This window comes from Coregonus lavaretus, assembly GCF_964263955.1.
Source record: "Coregonus lavaretus genome assembly, chromosome: 23".
Taxonomy (NCBI): Eukaryota; Metazoa; Chordata; class Actinopteri; order Salmoniformes; family Salmonidae; genus Coregonus; species Coregonus lavaretus.
In genome coordinates, this window is record NC_140010.1 from 30,422,153 (window position 1) to 30,441,933 (window position 19,781).

General features: G+C 43.7%; 1 protein-coding gene across 1 annotated transcript; it reads right to left on the reverse strand.

Moving 5' to 3' along the window:
* Positions 1-1,744: 1,744 nt before the first annotated feature.
* LOC311150769 (carbonic anhydrase-related protein-like) lies at positions 1,745-18,935 on the reverse strand (the record flags this gene model as incomplete). Its single annotated transcript, XM_084188294.1, has 9 exons — positions 1,745-2,762; positions 7,875-8,065; positions 13,689-13,801; positions 13,899-13,947; positions 14,435-14,497; positions 15,852-15,947; positions 16,532-16,656; positions 16,959-17,150; positions 18,863-18,935. The coding sequence occupies 8 exons, from the start codon at positions 18,933-18,935 to the stop codon at positions 7,931-7,933; spliced, it is 846 nt and encodes a 281-aa protein (XP_084044420.1). The 3' UTR covers positions 1,745-2,762; positions 7,875-7,930.
* Positions 18,936-19,781: the final 846 nt, after the last annotated feature.

Consider the following 19,781-nt stretch of genomic DNA (forward strand, 5'->3'; position numbering starts at 1 on the left):
AGTGAGAGAGCAACTACTGATGGGAAAGTGAAATGTACTATACAATGTTATCTGAATAGGATCCATTTCACGCTGCTTCACTCCAACTTGGTAAAAATCAAAGGACGAGGACAATAGACATTTGCACATTTTATAACAGTCAGGCTCCATTTCGGTTCACTCTCTTTTCCCTCTGTGTCTCTTCTCCTCTCTCAGTCTCTTTCAGTGCTCTTGATCATAGAATAGCTTTTCTATCCTCCCTCCTCTGCGAGAGTTATGGAAACGGAATAATATAAATGTCAGACGAGATGTTCCGTCATCGCTGATATTCTCTCTCGGTCCGTGAAAGGCCAAGCCTGATCAAACAGTTAGATGCCCTGTGGCCCGGAACATTCCCCTTTACCTCTCTCTCTCCCTGCCGCTCCCTCTCTGTACCACTTTAGTCCAGACCAGGTTCTCACAGCGTTGGATTAGAGTGTCCCCTGCTGTTTCACTGAATAACTGCAACTCAGTTAAAGAAACTAGGGAGGCATTTGCTGTGAATGATGCATGCACAAATCTAACTCCATGCTTTCTAAATAATTAAAGCTTAAATCTCAAGCTAGTTTAACCAATAGATAGGAAATATCACAAAAACAGAGGATTGTGCAAGAGATAAAGTCATGATAGTACATTTGGGTCATTTACATGTCTTTGCACTGTGACTCAGCCAACTAGCCTATGTTAGTACAATTATGTCTAGCTACAGTCATGTGACCCCCTTTAACAGTGACCTTTCAGGTGTCATGTTTTCTCCAGTGCTATAGTAGTCATTTTCAGTGTATGAGGCATCATATGAGGTGCAGTGTATTTTCTCTGACAGTTGAAGTGCCTGTGTTTCTATGCTGGCATTAGTCATTCAGACAGAGGAGGGCACTGTAAGACCTGTTTGGTCTCATTCACATTCCTACCATAGACGCTACAGCATAGTGCCGCTGTATGTGGTTTCCTGCTGAAACCCATCACACTTTATATTAAGTTGCTCTTATAACTATGTAGTAATTATGTAAATAATTTTAATGACAGGTTAAAAATATGTAAATGTCATTTTCCTTTTTATGAATAACCCCAAAATGTTGATTCATATTTTGTATTTCTTTACAATGATTCCAGTCTCCTCCTCTCTTCAAGGCCACAAAACAGCTGGACATGATTGTAGTTATTCTTGGCCATGAAAATCTCCTGGCCCAGGTCACATTGCCAGGAAAAACTCCTGGCACAACTCGCAGTCCCCTGTATTGTATTCCAGTATGTTTATGGCTTATACTAATAATATGGGTGGGTCTCTGTTGTACTGTTGCACTGTGAGATGAGAGCTCCCTGTGGGCAGATTAGCTGTGTATTAGATAGGTGGGTGTGATAGCCTGACTTTATCCATTATGGCCCGTGTAACGAGCACATCCTGGTGTAAACATAGCCTCCAGCTGTAGGTGTGTATGTCATTAACTGGCTCTTTTCTCACCGATCCAGTTTGGTTGCTTCCTCAGGGAAATGCTGGAGACAGACACTAGTACAGTAGGGCCTATTGTATACATGGTATAATGTGGCAGAGACTGCAAAAGTCTACAATTTTGGTCATATGTAATGAAAATTCAATTTAAAATCAAGTTAATCATATACCTACCCATATTAAATGGTAGTGATATTTTTCAGTGGTGTAATGGTAAGTTGAATAGGCCATGGAACTAGTTAGATAGTTGAAATAACAACCAGTGACTAATGTGTTACTAATAACAATTTTACCTTTATTGTTAAGTTACAGTTAGAGTAATCGTTATCATCATCATCACATTACAGTCAGTACAAGAACTACATACCTTAAAACGTCTAAAAATATCACAAGAAAATTCAAGTCTTTTTTCATAGCCTATAACCCTGTGCTGTACTGTGTGTCTGGAGCCCTTAAAGGTGATTTACCTTTGATGAATGTTTCCTTTGTTTTTACAAGAAAGGGCACACTGTGGTCTAACCGTCTAATGTCATGCTTCCTATTGCTAAATAAGCAGATATCGAAAAGCACAAAAACACTACTTTTAATACTGCGAGGACAGGAGCCAGAAGCTGACGGAAATATCTCAACAAATATCAGCCTATGAGACATCTGAGATTATACAGCATTAAACCTGACCTGAGGTCATTAAACCTGACCTGAGGTCATTAAACCTGACCTGAGGTCATTAAACCTGACCTGAGGTCATTAAATCTGACCTGAGGTCATTAAACCTGACCAGCCCATGTATATTATATTTCTGCTTGTTAGTGTATTTCCTATTCTGAGAGACAGTACGGTTTTAACAGCATTATTATCATACATATTTTTTAAAGTAATGTGCTGTACATTTATTTTCCATATTTTGAAAATCCCTAGGGACAGGTGTTAGTTCATTCACATTTTTCATCTTATTACACAAACTACAACCTGCATGACTATGCCTCGTTCACATATTATGGAATGCGGACAGTACAGAATTACATGCCCCAAGCTAAGTATGCATACCGGTATGTAGCCTACACAAATCCTATCACAAGGACTACATTCCACCAATAACCCCAGTATCACACCACTAAGAATGCGTGCCCAATCCAGCGCTTCCATCTATAGTATACTAGTGATAATATGGATATTGGATCAGAGCCAATCATGTCTCTCCTTCCAGAGCATGGATCCATCTTGGCCCAGCCAACAGCAAATGGCTATGTTCCAGGTCACAGGTGAAGCCAGCTGGTTGGTCTGTCAGCGCTGCCTTCATCAACACACAGAGTAAAATTGTGCCTTTGTGAGCTCCATCCAAGTCCAGTAGCTACAAATTGTAACACCAGATAATGTGATTTAACCCCAGAAATGTGGACAATTATACTGGTAGTTACAGGTGTGGCTATACAAAACGTCGGCAGAGATTTTTTAACTAACCTGGTATTGGCGACAATGTGTACGCCGCCATCTTGTTATTTTTTAAAAATCTTCTCTCATTGATCGAGACATGTATTTGTCATCCTGGCACGTGGCACTTTGGTGGACCCCCCTGTCTCAATAAATGAGAGAAGATTTGAAAAAGACAAGATGGTGGTGTACACATTGTTGGATTACTTCATGGACCAAAACATATATTTATTTTAATAACAGAGCATTTTCTAAATTCAAACGGATCCCCTGCAACTGGGCACGGATATTCTATGACACTCCTGTTTCCACTAATCGAGGACAAATATAGTATCGCCAATACCAGGTTAGTTGAAAAATCTCTGGCAACGTTTTGTATAGCCACACCTGTAACGACCAGTATAATGGTCCAAATCTGGTGTTACAATCTGTAGCTACCAGTCCAGGTGATCCAATGTAACATAACTTCCAGCCATCCAGCCGATTCAGAAAGGCCATTTCTCCCTCTCCCCTCCTTTCTCTCCTTCTCTCGTTTCACTCTCTCTTTCTCACTATGAAAATAAAAAAAGGGAATATTTAGCAGATGTTGGAACATTCCAGCAATAATGTCACCCCCAAGACTGGGTTTGGACAGAGGTGGCGGGTAGAGGAGCAAAGTGTTCTTTTATAAGTCCCTTGTTTTGTGTTAGAGTTGTTTGACATTGTGCAATGTTATGATGTACGATTTTCCACTTTTAAATCCACAAACTATTACCCTGTTTTCTGTGTATGCTCTATGATGGTTACAGAGCTAGAAATATGACATTTTACGCACTTTATGTCACACAATCCTTATAAATCCTTATACCAGAGTACTTACTGGGTCAATAACATTTCAAATCTGTTGATAAAAACAACATTGCGGCAGGTAGCCTAGCGGTTAAGAGCGTTGGGCCAGTAACCAAGCCGACTAGGTGGGGAAAAAACTGTTGATGTGGCCTTGAGCAAGGCACTTAACCCTAGTCGCTCTGTGTAAGAGTGTCTGCTAAATGACTCAAACGTAAATGACTCCAAAAAGATATGGGAACGGTTCTTGTTTTTCCTTAAAGGCACAAAGGAATATCATGGCCACAAAATATCATTTATCAGAAGAAAAAAACTCTCCCTATGTATTTTGTTAGTGTATTTGTGTTTTTGTTTAATATGTTGGTTTGTCTAGTTGGTTATTCTTTTTTGTATTTTATTTGTTGTGGCCCATTGGGTGTGTGTATAGTTTGATATACTGTATGGTTGTTTTGATTTAAATATGCAAAAAATGAAATAAATGGTCTATACAAAAACAATAGATAAAATCACTTACACAATATATATGATGTAATTGTAACAAGCTAAGTTAGTGCATGCAATTATGCAGTACTGACCACCTTTTTGTATTTCCATGGTAAACAGAATTGACAATTGGCAGACCCATTTAACTACCTGCATTTACAAATGTGTTACAATGTAATTACATGCATTTTCCCTTATGATTAAATCAGTAATAGTTTAGTAATGTAGTTTAAGGTATTGCTGAATTGTGCAATTTGAGTCAACAGTCAGGTCCCCTTCAGAACCCCCTTCCTCTATCCCTCCTTCTTCCTCCACTATTCACCCTTTTCCTGGCCCCTCTCAGGTATGGTCAGGTCATATCCCTTACCAAAGAGACAATGCTCTACTATCTCTCCCACATTTCTCTCTGTAGCTACACTGTTTCCCAGTGGTGTAAAGTACTTAAGTAGAAATACTTTAAAGTACTACTTAAATCGTTTTTTGGAAGTATCCGTACTTCACTTTACTATGTATATTTTTGATTACTTTTACTTTTACACCACTACATTCCTAAAGAAAATATCTACTTTTTACTCCCATACATTTTACCTGACACCCAAAAGTACTCGTTACATTATTATATTTTTTTATCAGGCAGGACAGCAATATGGCCCAAATCATGCACATATCAACATAACGTGTTGTCATCCCTACAGCCTCTGATCTGGCGGACTCACTAAACACAAATACTGTGTTTGTAAATGATGTCTGAGTTTTGGAGTGTGCCCTGTCTGTCCGTAAATTAACAAGAACAAGAAAATCGTGCCATCTGGTTTGCTTAATATAAGGAATTTGATGTATAGCATTTACTTTAACTTTTTACTTTTACTCAAGTATGACAATTGAGTACTTTTTCCACCACTGTACTTAAGTACATTTAAAACCAGATACTTTTAGACTTTTACTCAAGTAGTATTTTCCTAGATTACTTTCACTTTTACTTGAGTCATTTTCTATTAAGGTATCTTTACTTTTACTCAACTATTATACAACCATTTCCATACAGTTTGTTATACTAAGCTAATAGCTACTAAAACATATGTCAAACTACCAAACAAGTGTCTCTTGGCTCTCTGATACAGTCATGTTCTTTCACATGCAGTAGAGGCCGAGCCACACTTTGTCCCTGTGCCCTCGGTTGAGCACATCCAAATCCATCCACTCAAAATGAGTTATTTTCCACTATCCCATGTGTTCCCAACGCAAGCTCTAAAATAGATATCCCTCCGCTCCACACACAACACCATAGCTAGTCCTAGATTAGTAGAAGAACTGGGTTAGCTCATTATTACTATAGCTCTGACACTGATCCAGTGTTGAGTGGTGCCATTATTATTTTACCTCTGGGAAATGCCTGGCCTATTTCCATTAAACTGTGACTTCCAGGGCATGACAACATAACCCCGATTTAATTTGATACTTGGCTCTTTGTGTTGCTGTGGTATAAATTAGTTTCCTTCAGCCCTTGTTATAGAGGAACATACAGTCTGTAGTCAATATTTGGTAAAACAACAAGTGGCGTCTTATACACGTAAATGTAATGAACTTGTGCTAAAGTAACACTCTGAATATGTACAGTGGCTTGCGAAAGTATTCACCCCCCTTGGCATTTTTCCTATTTTGTTGCCTTACAACCTGGAATTAAAATAGATTTTTGGGGGGGTTTTATCATTTGATTTACACAACATGCCTACCACTTTGAAGATGCAAAATATTTTTTCTTGTGAAACAAACAAGAAATAAGACAAAAAAACAGAAAACTTGAGCGTGCATAAAGTCAATACTTTGTAGAGCCACCTTTTGCAGCAATTACAGCTGCAAGTCTCTTGGGGTATGTCTCTATAAGCTTGGCACATCTAGCCACTGGGATATTTGCCCATTCTTCAAGGCAAAACTGCTCCAGCTCCTTCAAGTTGGATGGGATCTGCTGGTGTACAGCAATCTTTAAGTCATACCACAGATTCTCAATTGGATTGAGGTCTGGGCTTTGACAAGGCCATTCCAAGACATTTAAATGTTTCCCCTTAAACCACTCAAGTGTTGCTTTCGCAGTATGCTTAAGGTCATTGTCCTGCTGGAAGGAGAACCTCCGTCCCAGTCTCAAATCTCTGGAAGACTGAAACAGGTTTCCCTCAATAATTTCCCTATATTTAGCACCATCCATCATTCCATCAATTCTGACCAGTTTCCCAGTCCCTGCCAATGAAAAACATCCCCACAGCATGATGCTGCCACCACCATGCTTCACTGTGGGGATGGTGTTCTCGGGGTGATGAGAGGTGTTGGGTTTGCGCCAGACATAACGTTTTCCTTGATGGCCAAAAAGCTATATTTTAGTCTCATCTGACCAGAGTACCTTCTTCCAAATGTTTGGGGAGTCTCCCACATGCCTTTTGGCGAACACCAAACATGTTTGCTTATTTTTTTCTTTAAGCAATGGCTTTTTTCTGGCCACTCTTCTGTAAAGCCCAGCTCTGTGGAGTGTACGGCTTAAAGTGGTCCTATGGACAGACACTCCAATCTCCGCTGTGGAGCTTTGCAGCTCCTTCAGGGTTATCTTTGGTCTCTTTGTTGCTTCTCTGATTAATGCCCTCCTTGCCTGGTCCGTGAGTTTTGGATTTTTTAATAATGGATTTAATGGTGCTCCGTGGGATGTTCAAAGTTTCAGATATTTTTTTATAACCCAAACCTGATCTGTACTCCACAACTTTGTCCCTGACCTGTTTGGAGAGCTCCATGGTCTTTATGGTGCCACTTGCTTGGTGGTGCACCTTGCTTAGTGGTGTTGCAGACTCTGGGGCCGTTCAGAACAGGTGTATATATACTGAGATCATGTGACAGATCATGTGACACTTAGATTGCACACAGAAGGACTTTATTTAACTAATTATGTGACTTCTGAAGGTAATTGGTTGCACCAGATCTTATTTAGGGGCTTCATAGCAAAGGGGGTGAATACATATGCACGCACCACTTCTCCATTATTTATTTTTTAGAATATTTTGAAACAAGTACTTTTTTTTATTTCACTTCACCAATTTGGACAATTTTGTGTATGTCCATTATATGAAATCAAAATAAAAATCAATTTAAATTACAGGTTGTAATGCAACCAATTAGGAAAAATGCCAAGGGGAATGAATACTTTTGCAAGGCACTGTATAAGAGGAAGGAGGTCAAACTCACAGGTTTGAACCTGGTTTGTGGTTGTGAAGAGCGATGGTATCTAGTAGTCACACAGATGTCAAGAACACTTTTGAAAATATCTATACACATATAAAGTACACTATATATACAAAAGTATGTGGGCACCCCTTCAAATTAGTGGATTTGGTGTATAAAATAAGCACACAGCCATGCAATCTCCATAGACAAACATTGGCAGTAGAATGGCCTTACTGAAGAGCCATTCTGAATGTAAGCAGGTCCCCGCAGCAATGTTCTAACATCTAGTGGAAAGCCTTCCCAGAAGAGTGGAGGCTGTTATAGCAGCAAAGGGGGGAGCAACTCCATATTAATGCCCATGATTTTGGAATGAGATGTTTTCGATGAGCCGGTGTTCACATACCTTTGGTCATGTAGTGTATTTAAAAACCATGTACTTGGTATTTACATGGTTGACCTTTACCTGTTAAACATGGAGCTAAAGATCCCCCATGGAAGATGGATGGGGGAAGGGGGGTGTCACTGAAAGGCAGCCCGGACGGTCCTGTCGCTGAGGGGCTGAGTGGGGCGGAAGTTGTCTCCCAACATCCCGTCGTTCCCCTCAGGTAGATCAGCACCTTTCAGGTGGGACCTGAGCCTCCTGAACTCCTCTATCTGGGAGAGATGATGAAGAGGAGGAGGAGGAGGAGGAGGAGGAGAGAGAGGGATGAGAGGGAGTAAGAGAGAGAGTGATGAGATGAGGGAAATGGAGGAAGGGAGAGAGAGAGATAAGTTATGTAGAAGGGAAAGAGTGGTGGTAGATGAATTAAGAGAAGTATTCCGTCTAGTTTCGATAAGTGTTCTGTCTAGCTACACTGCGGCTGCCGTCTGCTCCAGCCTTTCAAACCTAATGTTGTGGGGGGGTACTGGTTGGATAAAAGCACAAGACAAATTTCCATCTTGTGTTGACTAATAAAGTATATCTTATCTTATTTAGTGTTTTCAGTGTGCTGTACATGTTTGCATTCTACTGTATGCTTAGGCTAAGAGTTAGGCCTAATTTCTTCCTGGTCTATTTTACAGACCTCTTTCCAGGTGAGTCTGGTCTTGTATGTGTAGCAGTAAAATGACAGACATTCTCTGTTAACATTTCCATTGGGTACTGGACTGGACACCTTGCCCTGAGCTAATAGTTATCTGGTTAGACGGTCAGACTGCGCCAATACAGGAGGATAGTGTTTACCCAAAACAAACAAGACAGATGGATTCAGTAATACAGGATTTTATATGAGGCACAGCCAACTAAGCCTTGACAACAGTAGAATGTCATAGAGCTGTCTACGTAAACAGAGCCATTAACGATCATTATCAGATTAATCAATCAATACTGACGACTCAATAAAATGCACTAAAAGGTTTTTTATTTGTTCTGGCTTCACTAGATGGTAACCATAAGGAACAATGTAGTACTTTTCATAGTGCTTTTAGTTAACTGATCCAACAATAGTCAACAGTTATAAAACAATGCTACAGCTGGGAGATGAGAGAATCTACATAGAATATTCCATTTAACAATGATCTACCATCACATCACAAGTTTAAAGGTGTTCCTAAACAGACTGCATATGAAAGGCTTGCTCAGCATCAAAGCCTCTGTAGAAAGTGTGCTGACTGGGAGGACAAACTGTATTGTGCAATGCTGTTGAATCAGAGGTTGGGACATTGGTTCATAGATATGGGGCTATAAGTGCCAAATCAATCACAACGCCTTATCTTACCTTCTAGCAGAACACACACTTCAATGCAGGTAGCTAGAGCAACCTCAAGATCTATGGAAGTGGAGCTGGTTTGAATAACATTTGGTATAAAAGCAATATGGCCACTTGGAGTGCTAGGAGGTGCCATCACCATTGCTATGTGAATGGATAAGACCTAGGGGTAGGACCTGGGGCAAGGGTCTAGAAACCAACATGGAAGAATTCTTTATTATTTGCCCCTGCTGGTCATCTATGGATGTTTGAAGGTCTTGAAAAATGATCTGGCCTTAATGGCCAAAAATACTCTTGCCACCCCAGGTACAGCCAGAAAAGGACTGGCCACCTCTCGGAGCCTGGTTTCTCTCTAGGTTTCTTACTAGGTTCCTGCTGAAAGTAAACAGCATAGACCAGCGTATGCTGGTGACTAGTGCTGGTTTTGCTGGTGACCAGCCTTCATTGTGTTTTGGACACTTTGATGCTGATATGCTGATGACCAGCATACCATCATATGTACCAGCATATGCTGGTCACCAACAAAACAAGCATCAAAGTGCTTAAAGATGCACTATGAAGAAATCGCTCCGCCATTTCCTGGTTGCTAAAATTCTAATAGTTTTCCTAATTTCAGTTTATGTGACAAAACAAGCAAGTATAGTGTAGATAATCATAGTACCATCTAATCTACTGTGAAATATATTTTTCATAACCAAAAATATTGTATTTTCAGCTGTTTGAGGCTGGTATACAAAACCGAAAGTAAAAGACGCAAAAACTAAACTTAAGAACGGGAAGCATTGAAATAGCGCTGTCACGCCCTCAGGGGACTCTTATTTGTTGAGTCAGGGTGTGATTTTCTATGTTGTGTATATCTGTGTTTATGTTCTAGTATGTGTAGTTCTATGTTGGCCGGTGTGGTTCCCAATCAGAGGCAACTGTCACTCATTGTCTCTGATTGGGGATCATACTTAGGCAGCCTATTGGCACTCGTTAAGTTGTGGGATCTTGTTCCGTGTGAGGTTTGTTGTGTGTTACCTTTGGCCGTCACATTTCGTTGGTTTATTGTTTTGTCGTTGTTTATTAAGTTTAAAATAAACATGTATGCATATCACGCTGCGCCTTGGTCTGACCCATCTATGAACTAACGTGACAGAAGATCCCACCAAACAAGGACCAAGCAGCGTGCCCAGAAGGAGCAAACGCCGGGGATTCAACGGGAGGTAACTTTAGTAGATGTCCTCCTCGGTTGGGGGAGAATTACTGAGGAGGAGGCCGTCCGTTATCGGGAGGCGATGAAGGTTGATGCCCAGGTAGGAGAGGAGAAACGGCGCCAACCGTGCCGACGACGGAGACCCGAGAGGCAACCCCAAGAAAATGTTTGGGGGGGGCATACGGGGTGGATGACGAGGCAGCAGGAGGCCGTGGAAGGGCGAATCTGCAGGTTAGGAGAGGAGGCCACCATGTTACGGGGGCTATTGGTTCAGAGGGAGCAGGAGTTATTCGGTCAGAGGGAGGCGCTACAGGAGGCTAAAAGGGAGAAGGAAAGTGTAGAGGCACGGCGAGAAGAGCTGGTTAGGCAGCAGAAGGAGCGGGGGTTAATAAAGGAACCCAGTCCCGCTCCTCGCACCAAGCAAGTGGTGCGTGTCGCCAGTCCGGTCCGGCCCGTTCCTGCTCCCCGCACTAAGCCAGTGGTGCGTGTTCCCAGTACGGCCCGACCCGTTCCTGCTCCTCGCACCAAGCCAGTGGTGCGCGTCGCCAGCCCGGCCCGGCCTGTTCCTGCTCCTCGCACCAAGCCAGTGGTGCGCGTCGCCAGCCCGGCCCGGCCTGTTCCTGCTCCTCGCACCAAGCCAGTGGTGCGCGTTGCCAGCCCGGCCTATTCCTGCTCCTCGCACCAAGCCAGTGGTGCGCGTCGCCAGCCCGGCCCGGCCTGTTCCTGCTCCTCGCACCAAGCCAGTGGTGCGCGTCGCCAGCTCGGCCCAGCCTGTTCCTGCTCCTCGCACCAAGCCAGTGGTGCGCGTCGCCAGCCCGGCTCGGCCTGTTCCTGCTCCTCGCACCAAGCCAGTGGTGCGCGTCGCCAGCCCGGCCCGGCCTGTTCCTCCTCCTCGCACCAAGCCAGTGGTGCGCGTCGCCAGCCCGGCCCGGCCTGTTCCTGCTCCTCGCACCAAGCCAGTGGTGCGCGTCGCCAGCCCGGCCCGGCCTGTTCCTGCTCCTCGCACCTAGCCAGTGGTGCGCGTTGCCAGCCCGGCCCGGCCTGTTCCTGCTCCTCGCACCAAGCCAGTGGTGCGCGTCGCCAGCCCGGCCCGGCCTGTTCCTGCGCCTCGCACCAAGCCAGTGGTGCGCGTCGCCAGCCCGGCCCGGCCTGTTCCTGCTCCTCGCACCAAACCAGTGGTGCGCGTCGCCAGTCCGGTCCTGCCCGTGCCTGCTCCTCGCACCAGACCAGTAGTGCGTTTGGCCAGCCCGGCCCGGCCTGTTCCTGCTCCTCGCACCAAGCCAGTGGTGCGCATCGCCAGCCCGGCCCGGCCTGTTCCTGCTCCTCACACCAAACCAGTGGTGCGCGTCGCCAGTCCGGTCCGGCCCGTGCCTGCTCCTCGCACCTGACCAGTGGTGCGTTTGTCCAGTCCGGCACGGCCTGTGCCCGTTCCACCGGTGCCTGGATCGGCACCGGTCAGCTGCTCCACTCCGGAGCCAGAGCAGTCCGCTCCACCGGTGCCTGATACAGCTCTGGTCAGCGGCTCCACTCCGGAGCCAGAGCAGTCCGCTCCACCGGTGCCTGATCCAGCTCCGGTCAGCTGTTCCACTCTGGAGCCAGAGCAGTCCGCTCCGCCGGTGCCTGATACAGCTCTGGTCAGAAGCTCCACTCCGGAGCCAGAGCTGTCCGCTCCACCGGTGCCTGATCCGGCTCCGGTCAGCTGCTCCACTCCGGAGCCAGAGCAGTCCGCTCCACCGGGGTCCAGTCCAGATCCGGTCAGCGGCTCTACTCCGGAGCCAGAGCAGTCCGCTCCACCGTTGCCAAGTCCAGCTCCGGTCAGCGGCTCCAGTCCGTAGCCTGAGCAGTCCGCTCCACCGGTGCCCGGTCCAGCTCCGGTCAGCGGCTCCAGTCCAGACCCAGACGTCAGCCCCTCTCCAGGTTCGGGGTCTCCCACACCAGGGTCCAGACAGGGCTTGGAGTATAGTGGGAGGAAGGAGAGGGGAAGCAGCGCGCATAGGTTTAGACCAGACCAGGGGCGCAACAGGGAGGCGGAGAATAGGTGGTTGTCACGCCCGGAGCCGGATCTGCCTCCGAGGCGGAATGCCCACCCGGCCCCTACCCTGTTAAGTAAAGGTTGTGCGGTCGGAGTCCGCACCTTTGGGGGGGGGTACTGTCACGCCCTGACTCAGGGGACTCTAATTTGTTGAGTCAGGGTGTGATTTTCTATGTGGTGTATATCTATGTTTATGTTCTAGTATGTGTAGATCTATGTTGGCCGGTGTGGTTCCCAATCAGAGGCAGCTGTCACTCGTTGTCTCTGATTGGGGATCATACTTAGGCAGCCTATTGGCACTCGTTAAGTTGTGGGATCTTGTTCCGTGTGAGGTTTGTTGTGTGTTACCTTTGGACGTCACGTTTCGTTGGTTTATTGTTTTGTCATTGTTTACTAAGTTTAAAATAAACATGTATGCATATCACGCTGCGCCTTGGTCTGACCCGTCTATGAACGAACGTGACAAGCGCACACATAGCACAGATCTACCGCTTCTTAGACTTGCTTTCAATGAGAATGACATCTCTATAACACACATTTCTATGTGAATTTGGTTGGGTCACCCAAAAAGTTACATATATCATAAATGAAGGCCTAGTTTTTCCCTAATACAGTGGCCACATCAGGCCTGGAAGTCACATTATGAACTTTTATTCACCCACAATCTGAATTCAGAATGACTGCCAAGGTTAGAAAGATTAATAAATGAGACTACCTAAACCATCTAAACTGGAACAACCATTTCAGTAGCAGGTGCAAAAAGTCCAACTACTAATTCAGATTGGAATAGTTGAGAAAAATGTATGTTATTTATCTTTGTGTCGCATAAGATTAATTAATCAGTCAATGTACATGCAAAAACACAGATATTGAAACAAACAATTAAAAATATCGAACTTCAATAGAGCATGCTGGGAAATAAATGATAATTATGGGTGTGGTTTTGCCAGCTAGACCATGCTGGTCAGACCAGCTTGACCAGCTAGACCATTCTGTTCGGCCGGCATAACCAGCTAGACCATGCTGGTCAGACCAGCTTGACCAGCATTAGACAAGCACTGACCAGCATAAACCATCATGGACCAGCTTGAAAATTTCTGCTGTTCTATAGTGGGGGGTTTCAGCAGGGTAGGGAGTTTTTCTTAGCCATTGTGCATCTGCATCTGCATCTGCAATGCTTGATCTTTGGGGTTTTAGGATGGGTATCAGTAAAGCACTTTGTGACAACTGCTGATGTAAAATGGCCTTTCTAAAATACATTTGATTGATTCATTGAACCAGACCATGTGTCAGATGGCCTACCTGTAACTGTGAGATGGTGAGTGGATAGCGGTACAGGATCCAGGTGACGCGCTCACTACATGGAGGGGTGGTCAGGGAGCCCTCATACACCCAGTAGTCTCTCAGGAGAGGATCTGGAGGGAGCAACAAACACATACCATATCTTCATCTAATACTGTGTCACACCATGCATGCAAGCAGGAATCATACACAATTAGATGAAGGACTCACCAGGAAGTAGTGTGTTGGGATTGAAGCACGGTATTATCTTGGTCTTCCCCTGTAAAGATAGGTCAACACACTAAAATATTTGTTGATTTGCTTCATTTGTAATGTGCTGTTCATTTAGCCACCATGTTTGTCATGACTGTATTATTGCAGATCATCTGTACTACTGGAGCTCCTTCTTCACATTCTGCATCAACATTTCTCCTGTCTAATCTTAAATGTTTCAGATGGTTTCAAATCAATCTGGAGCATTAATTGAAAAATTAATTAATTGAAAAATCAATAATAAATAAATGAATCAATTGCTGCATGCTCCAATCGTTGCACCTCTGCTGATTTTCTGTTAACTGCCTAGTTTTATTGTCTATGTACTGTATGTCTTCCTCTAGCTCTCAGTTAAGCATTGGGTTTCTACCCCCTTAGGTCATATCAGTAATTTCTCATTACCTCTGCCCTCTCATCACCATGACAACTCATAACCATAACATCATCACCATAACAATAGCACTTGGACAACAAAATGGACGCCAACATCTTACCTTGTATTGTAGGTCCTGCAGCACTTCTGTTATGGCCTTCAACCCCAGATGCTCCTTCCCTATCTGAAGGAAACAATGTCAAGGGCATCAAGTCAAAAAGAGGTCAGGAAAGAATGTCCTAACAGATCAACGTAATGTTATGATGTTAACACATCTTAACATGGGGCTGTTGACGTGTTTGAAGCATCCTGACAGGATGTGGCAATGGTGGAAAAGTACCCAATTATCATACTTGAGTAAAAGTAAAGATACTTTATTAGAAAATGACTCAACTAAAAGTGAAATTAACCCAGTAAAATACTACTTCAGTAAAAGTCTAAAAGTATCTGGCTTTAAATATACTTTTTAAAAGCAAAACTCAATGCTAAAATATCATTAAGTATCAAAAGTAAAAGTAAATGCAATAAATACTTTCAAATTCCTTATATTAAAGGGATACTTTGAGATTTTGGCAATGAGACCCTTTATCTACTTCCCCAGAGTCAGATGAACTTGTGGTTACCATTTCTATGTCTCTGTGTCCTGTATGAAGGAAGGTCAAGTTAGTTTCACGAACCAATGCTAACTAACATTAGCACAATGACTGTAAGTCTATGGGTATCTGCTAGCTAGCAGATACCCATAGACTTCCAGTCATTGTGCTAACACTAGTTAGCAATTGTGCTAGCGCCTGTTAGCAACTTCCTTCAAATCGCTCGCAGAGAAATAAAAATGGTATTCACAAGTTAATCTGACTCTGGGGAAGAAGATAAAGGGCTTCATTGCCAAAATCCCGAAGTATCCCTTTAAACAAACCAGACTGCACAATTGTATTTTATTTATTTATTTACGGATAGCCATGGGTACACTCCAACACTCAGACCTCATTCACAAACAAAGCATTTGTGTTTAGTAAGTCCGCCTGATCAGAGGCAGTAGGGATGACCACGTGTTCTCTTGATAAGTGTGAATTAAACAATTTTCCTGTCCAACTAAGCATTCAAAGTGTAACAAGTACCTTTGGGTGTCAGAGAAATGTATGGGAGTAAAAAGTACATATTTTCTTAAGGAATGTAGTGAAGTTAAAGTAAAGTTGTCAAAAATATAAATAGTAAAGTAAAGTACAGATACCCCCCAAAACGACTTACGTACTTCACACCACTAAGTGTTTGTCCATTCATATATTCAGTCATTACCTCAAGGCAGTTCACTTCAGTCAAATGTTATCTTGGTTATTTCAATGTGGTGGTTTTTCTCAGTACAATTAAAAAAAGATATGTTTAGTGTCAAATCTTTAGTGTCAAAGCTGATATGAATATGATATGATATAAATTACAGTAATAACAAACCAAGTTGGAAAGTGCCTAACAGAACCATACAGACCATGAGAAGAGGGGATTCTCATATGACTTTAGAGTGAGACCAAAGCAATCAATACCTGCACAAACAGAGCGATGATGAGAACTCCGTTCTTCTTACCCAGGGCTTCCTCCACACTGTTGAACAGGGTTGTGTTCCAGTGGATCAGATGGAGCTGGGGGGGAAGCACATGTATTGTATTGTACCATATTATAGTGAAGCCGATCACATATGATATTCAGAGAAAGAAAGAAAGAAAGAAAGAAAGAAAGAAAGAAAGAAAGAAAGAAAGAAAGAAAGAAAGAAAGAAAGAAAGAAAGAAAGAAAGAAGGAAAGAAAATGAAAGAATGATGGACAGAGGTAGGCTGCAGAAGACAGGGCCGAGACAGAGCAGGTGTAAGGGACATTAGTGCACTCTACAGTTTTAAATAGAGCACCAAGCACCTTAAATAGAGAATGAAGCTTATAAAGCCAAACCACCAGTGGCATAGCCTCTTCAGGCCCTTTCAAACGCGTCAATGGCCTGAGTGATGTGCAAATATATGAAACAAAGTAATGAGCTTTTAAAGCCCTGACCCCAAATAACCTGTTTTTATGTGAACATAACAAGTCCCTCTTTCTGAGTACTGTAACAGTGGCCTCTAACTTAGATAAACATGGTCAGGGCCTTGAAGCGGACAGTGTGTGTGTGTATGCGTGTGTGTGTGTGTGCATGCTTTCTTGATGGCCCGCATGTGTGTGTTTGGCCGAGACCCATACCTCCATGGGGAAGGCCTTAAAGTTGACAGTGTGTTCTGAGCCCCGCTGGTTCTCTTTGCCCCAGTGGAAGCGCACCTCATGCAGCTCGTACTCATGATCACTTGGCAATGGGCCGCCAGTTACCACTGCAGACAGGAAACCCAGAGCATCATGGGAGAGCAGACACAGGAAATGCAGACCACATCAGATGATCTGGGGTTTTGAATGTAGGTTTGAATTCTGATTAAACTCTGAAGTGTATCTGTATTTCCCATGCAGCACACAGTCATTGACTCAACTTTCAGTGGTCACAGCTAATGTAAGATCATTGAAAAAGTGCATTCAAGATCATCACTATTGTGGAGGGTTTTTCATAAATTGAACCCATTAATTGTTTTTATGTGTACCATGGCAATGTTATATAAACTTTTGGGATGTGTGTCTGCACCTGATTTGGACCTCAGCATGATGCGTACGGTGTGTCCATCGTTGATGACCTCACAGTCCCGACACACCACGTAATTGGGTGTGAGCCCCACATCCAGGAGCAAGGGGTCATAACGCGCCTCCCGGGAGTTCAGGTTGATGGGTGACTGGTACTCCCCATTAGCATCAGGGAACAGCAAACCCCACTCTACACCTGAAAACACACACAACTTAGCCTGACACTCAACGTCACTGACGCTTGCGTAAAGTGACAACCTCTGGGCACTGGCATGCACTGAGATCTCCATGCAGAGGTCTCCATGCGGTGCGTGGTGAAGTCACAACGTGGTGACGGAGTATGTCTAGTGGAGTGTAAATCCAGCCTTTGAATACACAAGCAGCATAAACAAAGTGTATAACTGAGGACACACAAATGTGTGCATATGCACACACACACACACACGCACGCATGCACACTCTCACAGACACACGCATGCACACACACACCACACACACTGGAGTTAAAGAGTACGCCAATCCCTCAGTGTCACTACGCTGAGCACTTGGGGAGTCGGTACCAAGAATAACTGTCACCAGGATTCAAGGACGTTCTAGTTCTTGTTTCTTACCACCTCTCACACGTTCTCTCTCTCTTTTGTCTCTTACTCTCTGTCTATACCTCCCTTTCCCCCCTCTATTTTTCACACACTGTTAATCCCACATCTCTCCATTCTGTGTGTAAATGGTTTGTGAAAATATCCTCATTATCATTGTCTCACATCTTTTCACACTCTGTAAGCACACTCTGTTAGCTAGCTGTCTTAGGTCTCTGGTCTTTCCATACCATGCCCTGAATTATTTCATAGTCATTTATCACTGTGCTGTACGTGCAGAGAGAGTGCAAAACGCAATTCATCAAATCAGATTTGATATACAATCTGTCAGGGACACACCCTTCTACAGTGTCTCTCCCTCTAGTCCCATGATGGGGGACATAAACTGGATAAATGCTCTCCCTTCATACATCACTGACCCAATCTAAATACAGACCCACTCTGAAGTGTCTGACCTCACACACACTTACTTAGCCTTGTAATTAAGATGATGAAACCATGGCTTTGAATTGCAGAGGGAGCACATAACACAAAAACATGTGCGGAAAAAACAAGCTTTCTGAAGCAAAGCCAGGAGTTAGTAAATGAAGCAGCTAATGTGGCTAAGTTAGTTAGCGCTACAGACAAGTCCTCTCTCCTCCTTTAGTGTATGGATGACTTTATCCCATACCAACAATATATATATTTCTATCTCAAGTCAACACCAATAATAATATGACTAGACACAACTTTTACTAGATTTTGATTAGAGTTACTAAAAGGATAGCTCTTGACTTAGATTTTACAATCTCTCATGTTCTTTTCCCAGTTACTGGAAACCTTGACTATTACCCTAAGAGCCCAGAGGCAAATTTGAGACATACAATGCACACAATGGAGCCCTGGACATGAGCTGGTAAAAGCTCAGAATCATGAAAGCATGGTAGCTAGACCACTACTCTCTTAGAATACTAAATCATTGGTGTGACTCATGAATCTCAAATTCAGTTCTAGACAGCTAATTTGCATGATCAAGTTACCCCAATAATGACCCTACCTTCTTTGGGTTCTTTACCTACTGTATGTGCGAGAGAGAGAGAGAGAAAGAGAGAGAAAGAGAGAGAAAGAGAGAGAAGAGAGAAAGAGAGAGAGAGAGAAAGAGACAGAGAGATTTGTATTTTTCTGTTTATATCTATGAAGAAAGTACTGTATTTCCATATCAATGCATGCATTGTGTTTGGTGCCAAAATGGGAAAGAACATGTTATTTTTCTAAGCTCTGTTTTGTGCGAGAAAAATAGTGAAAGGAAACAAAGTGTATAGTAAAACCTTACCTTCTTGATATCCCCAGTCCAATTCATCTTTCCCAGGGTAGTAGTCAGACTCCTCAATCACACTGTCTGCCATGGCTGTGGAAGTACGGAACAAGTCTTCTTACTTAACACACTGGCTTTGATTTGAAGTCAGACTCAGTCTCTGGCTTTTGTTCTTATGTCTTCTTTTTGTTTTATTCCTTCCTTTCTTTGTGAGGTAGGGAGGGTAGTCTGTCAGATGCCAGTGACTGTGAGAGCCTGTCTTCAGTGAGGTGCTGCAGTATGTGCTGGTACAGCGGTTCAGCTCCAAATACTGATGAAGGGGGTGCGCAGTCCATCAAATAGGAGAGAGTGAGGGTCCTTAAAGCACTATCCCTTCCTTGGAAGTCCCTCCCTCTATCTCTCTCTCTCTCTCTCTCTCTCTCTCTCTCTCTCTCTCTCTCTCTCTCTCTCTCTCTCTCTCTCTCTCTCTCTCTCTCTCTCTCTCTCTCTCTCTCTCTCTCAATTTCAATTTCAATTTCAATTTAAGGGCTTTATTGGCATGGGAAACGTGTGTTAACATTGCCAAAGCAAGGGAAGTAGATAGTAAACAAAAGTGAAATCTCTCTCTCTCTCTGTTGTTGTCAAGCTATGTGTATCCAGGCTGCAGTGTAGACTCTCCCACCTACAGACACTGTAGGTCAGTGCCAGCAGCTAAGAGTTTCACAACTGTCTCTAAGCACCAGCAGCCCACAGGGTCCCTGCCCCCACACATGCAGAGTAAGCTTGGATTGGATGAGTCAAGTACCTGTGCAAATCTCAGTTGGAGCACCTTTTAAACAGCTCAGCAATTCACTATGGGGTAAAGGACAATCTAAGAGTGTATGTGTGTGTGGGGGGGGGGGGGTTGGCAGGAAGGTCAGAGTCAGAATTATGTTTCTCTTGGACACGAGGCCAGAGA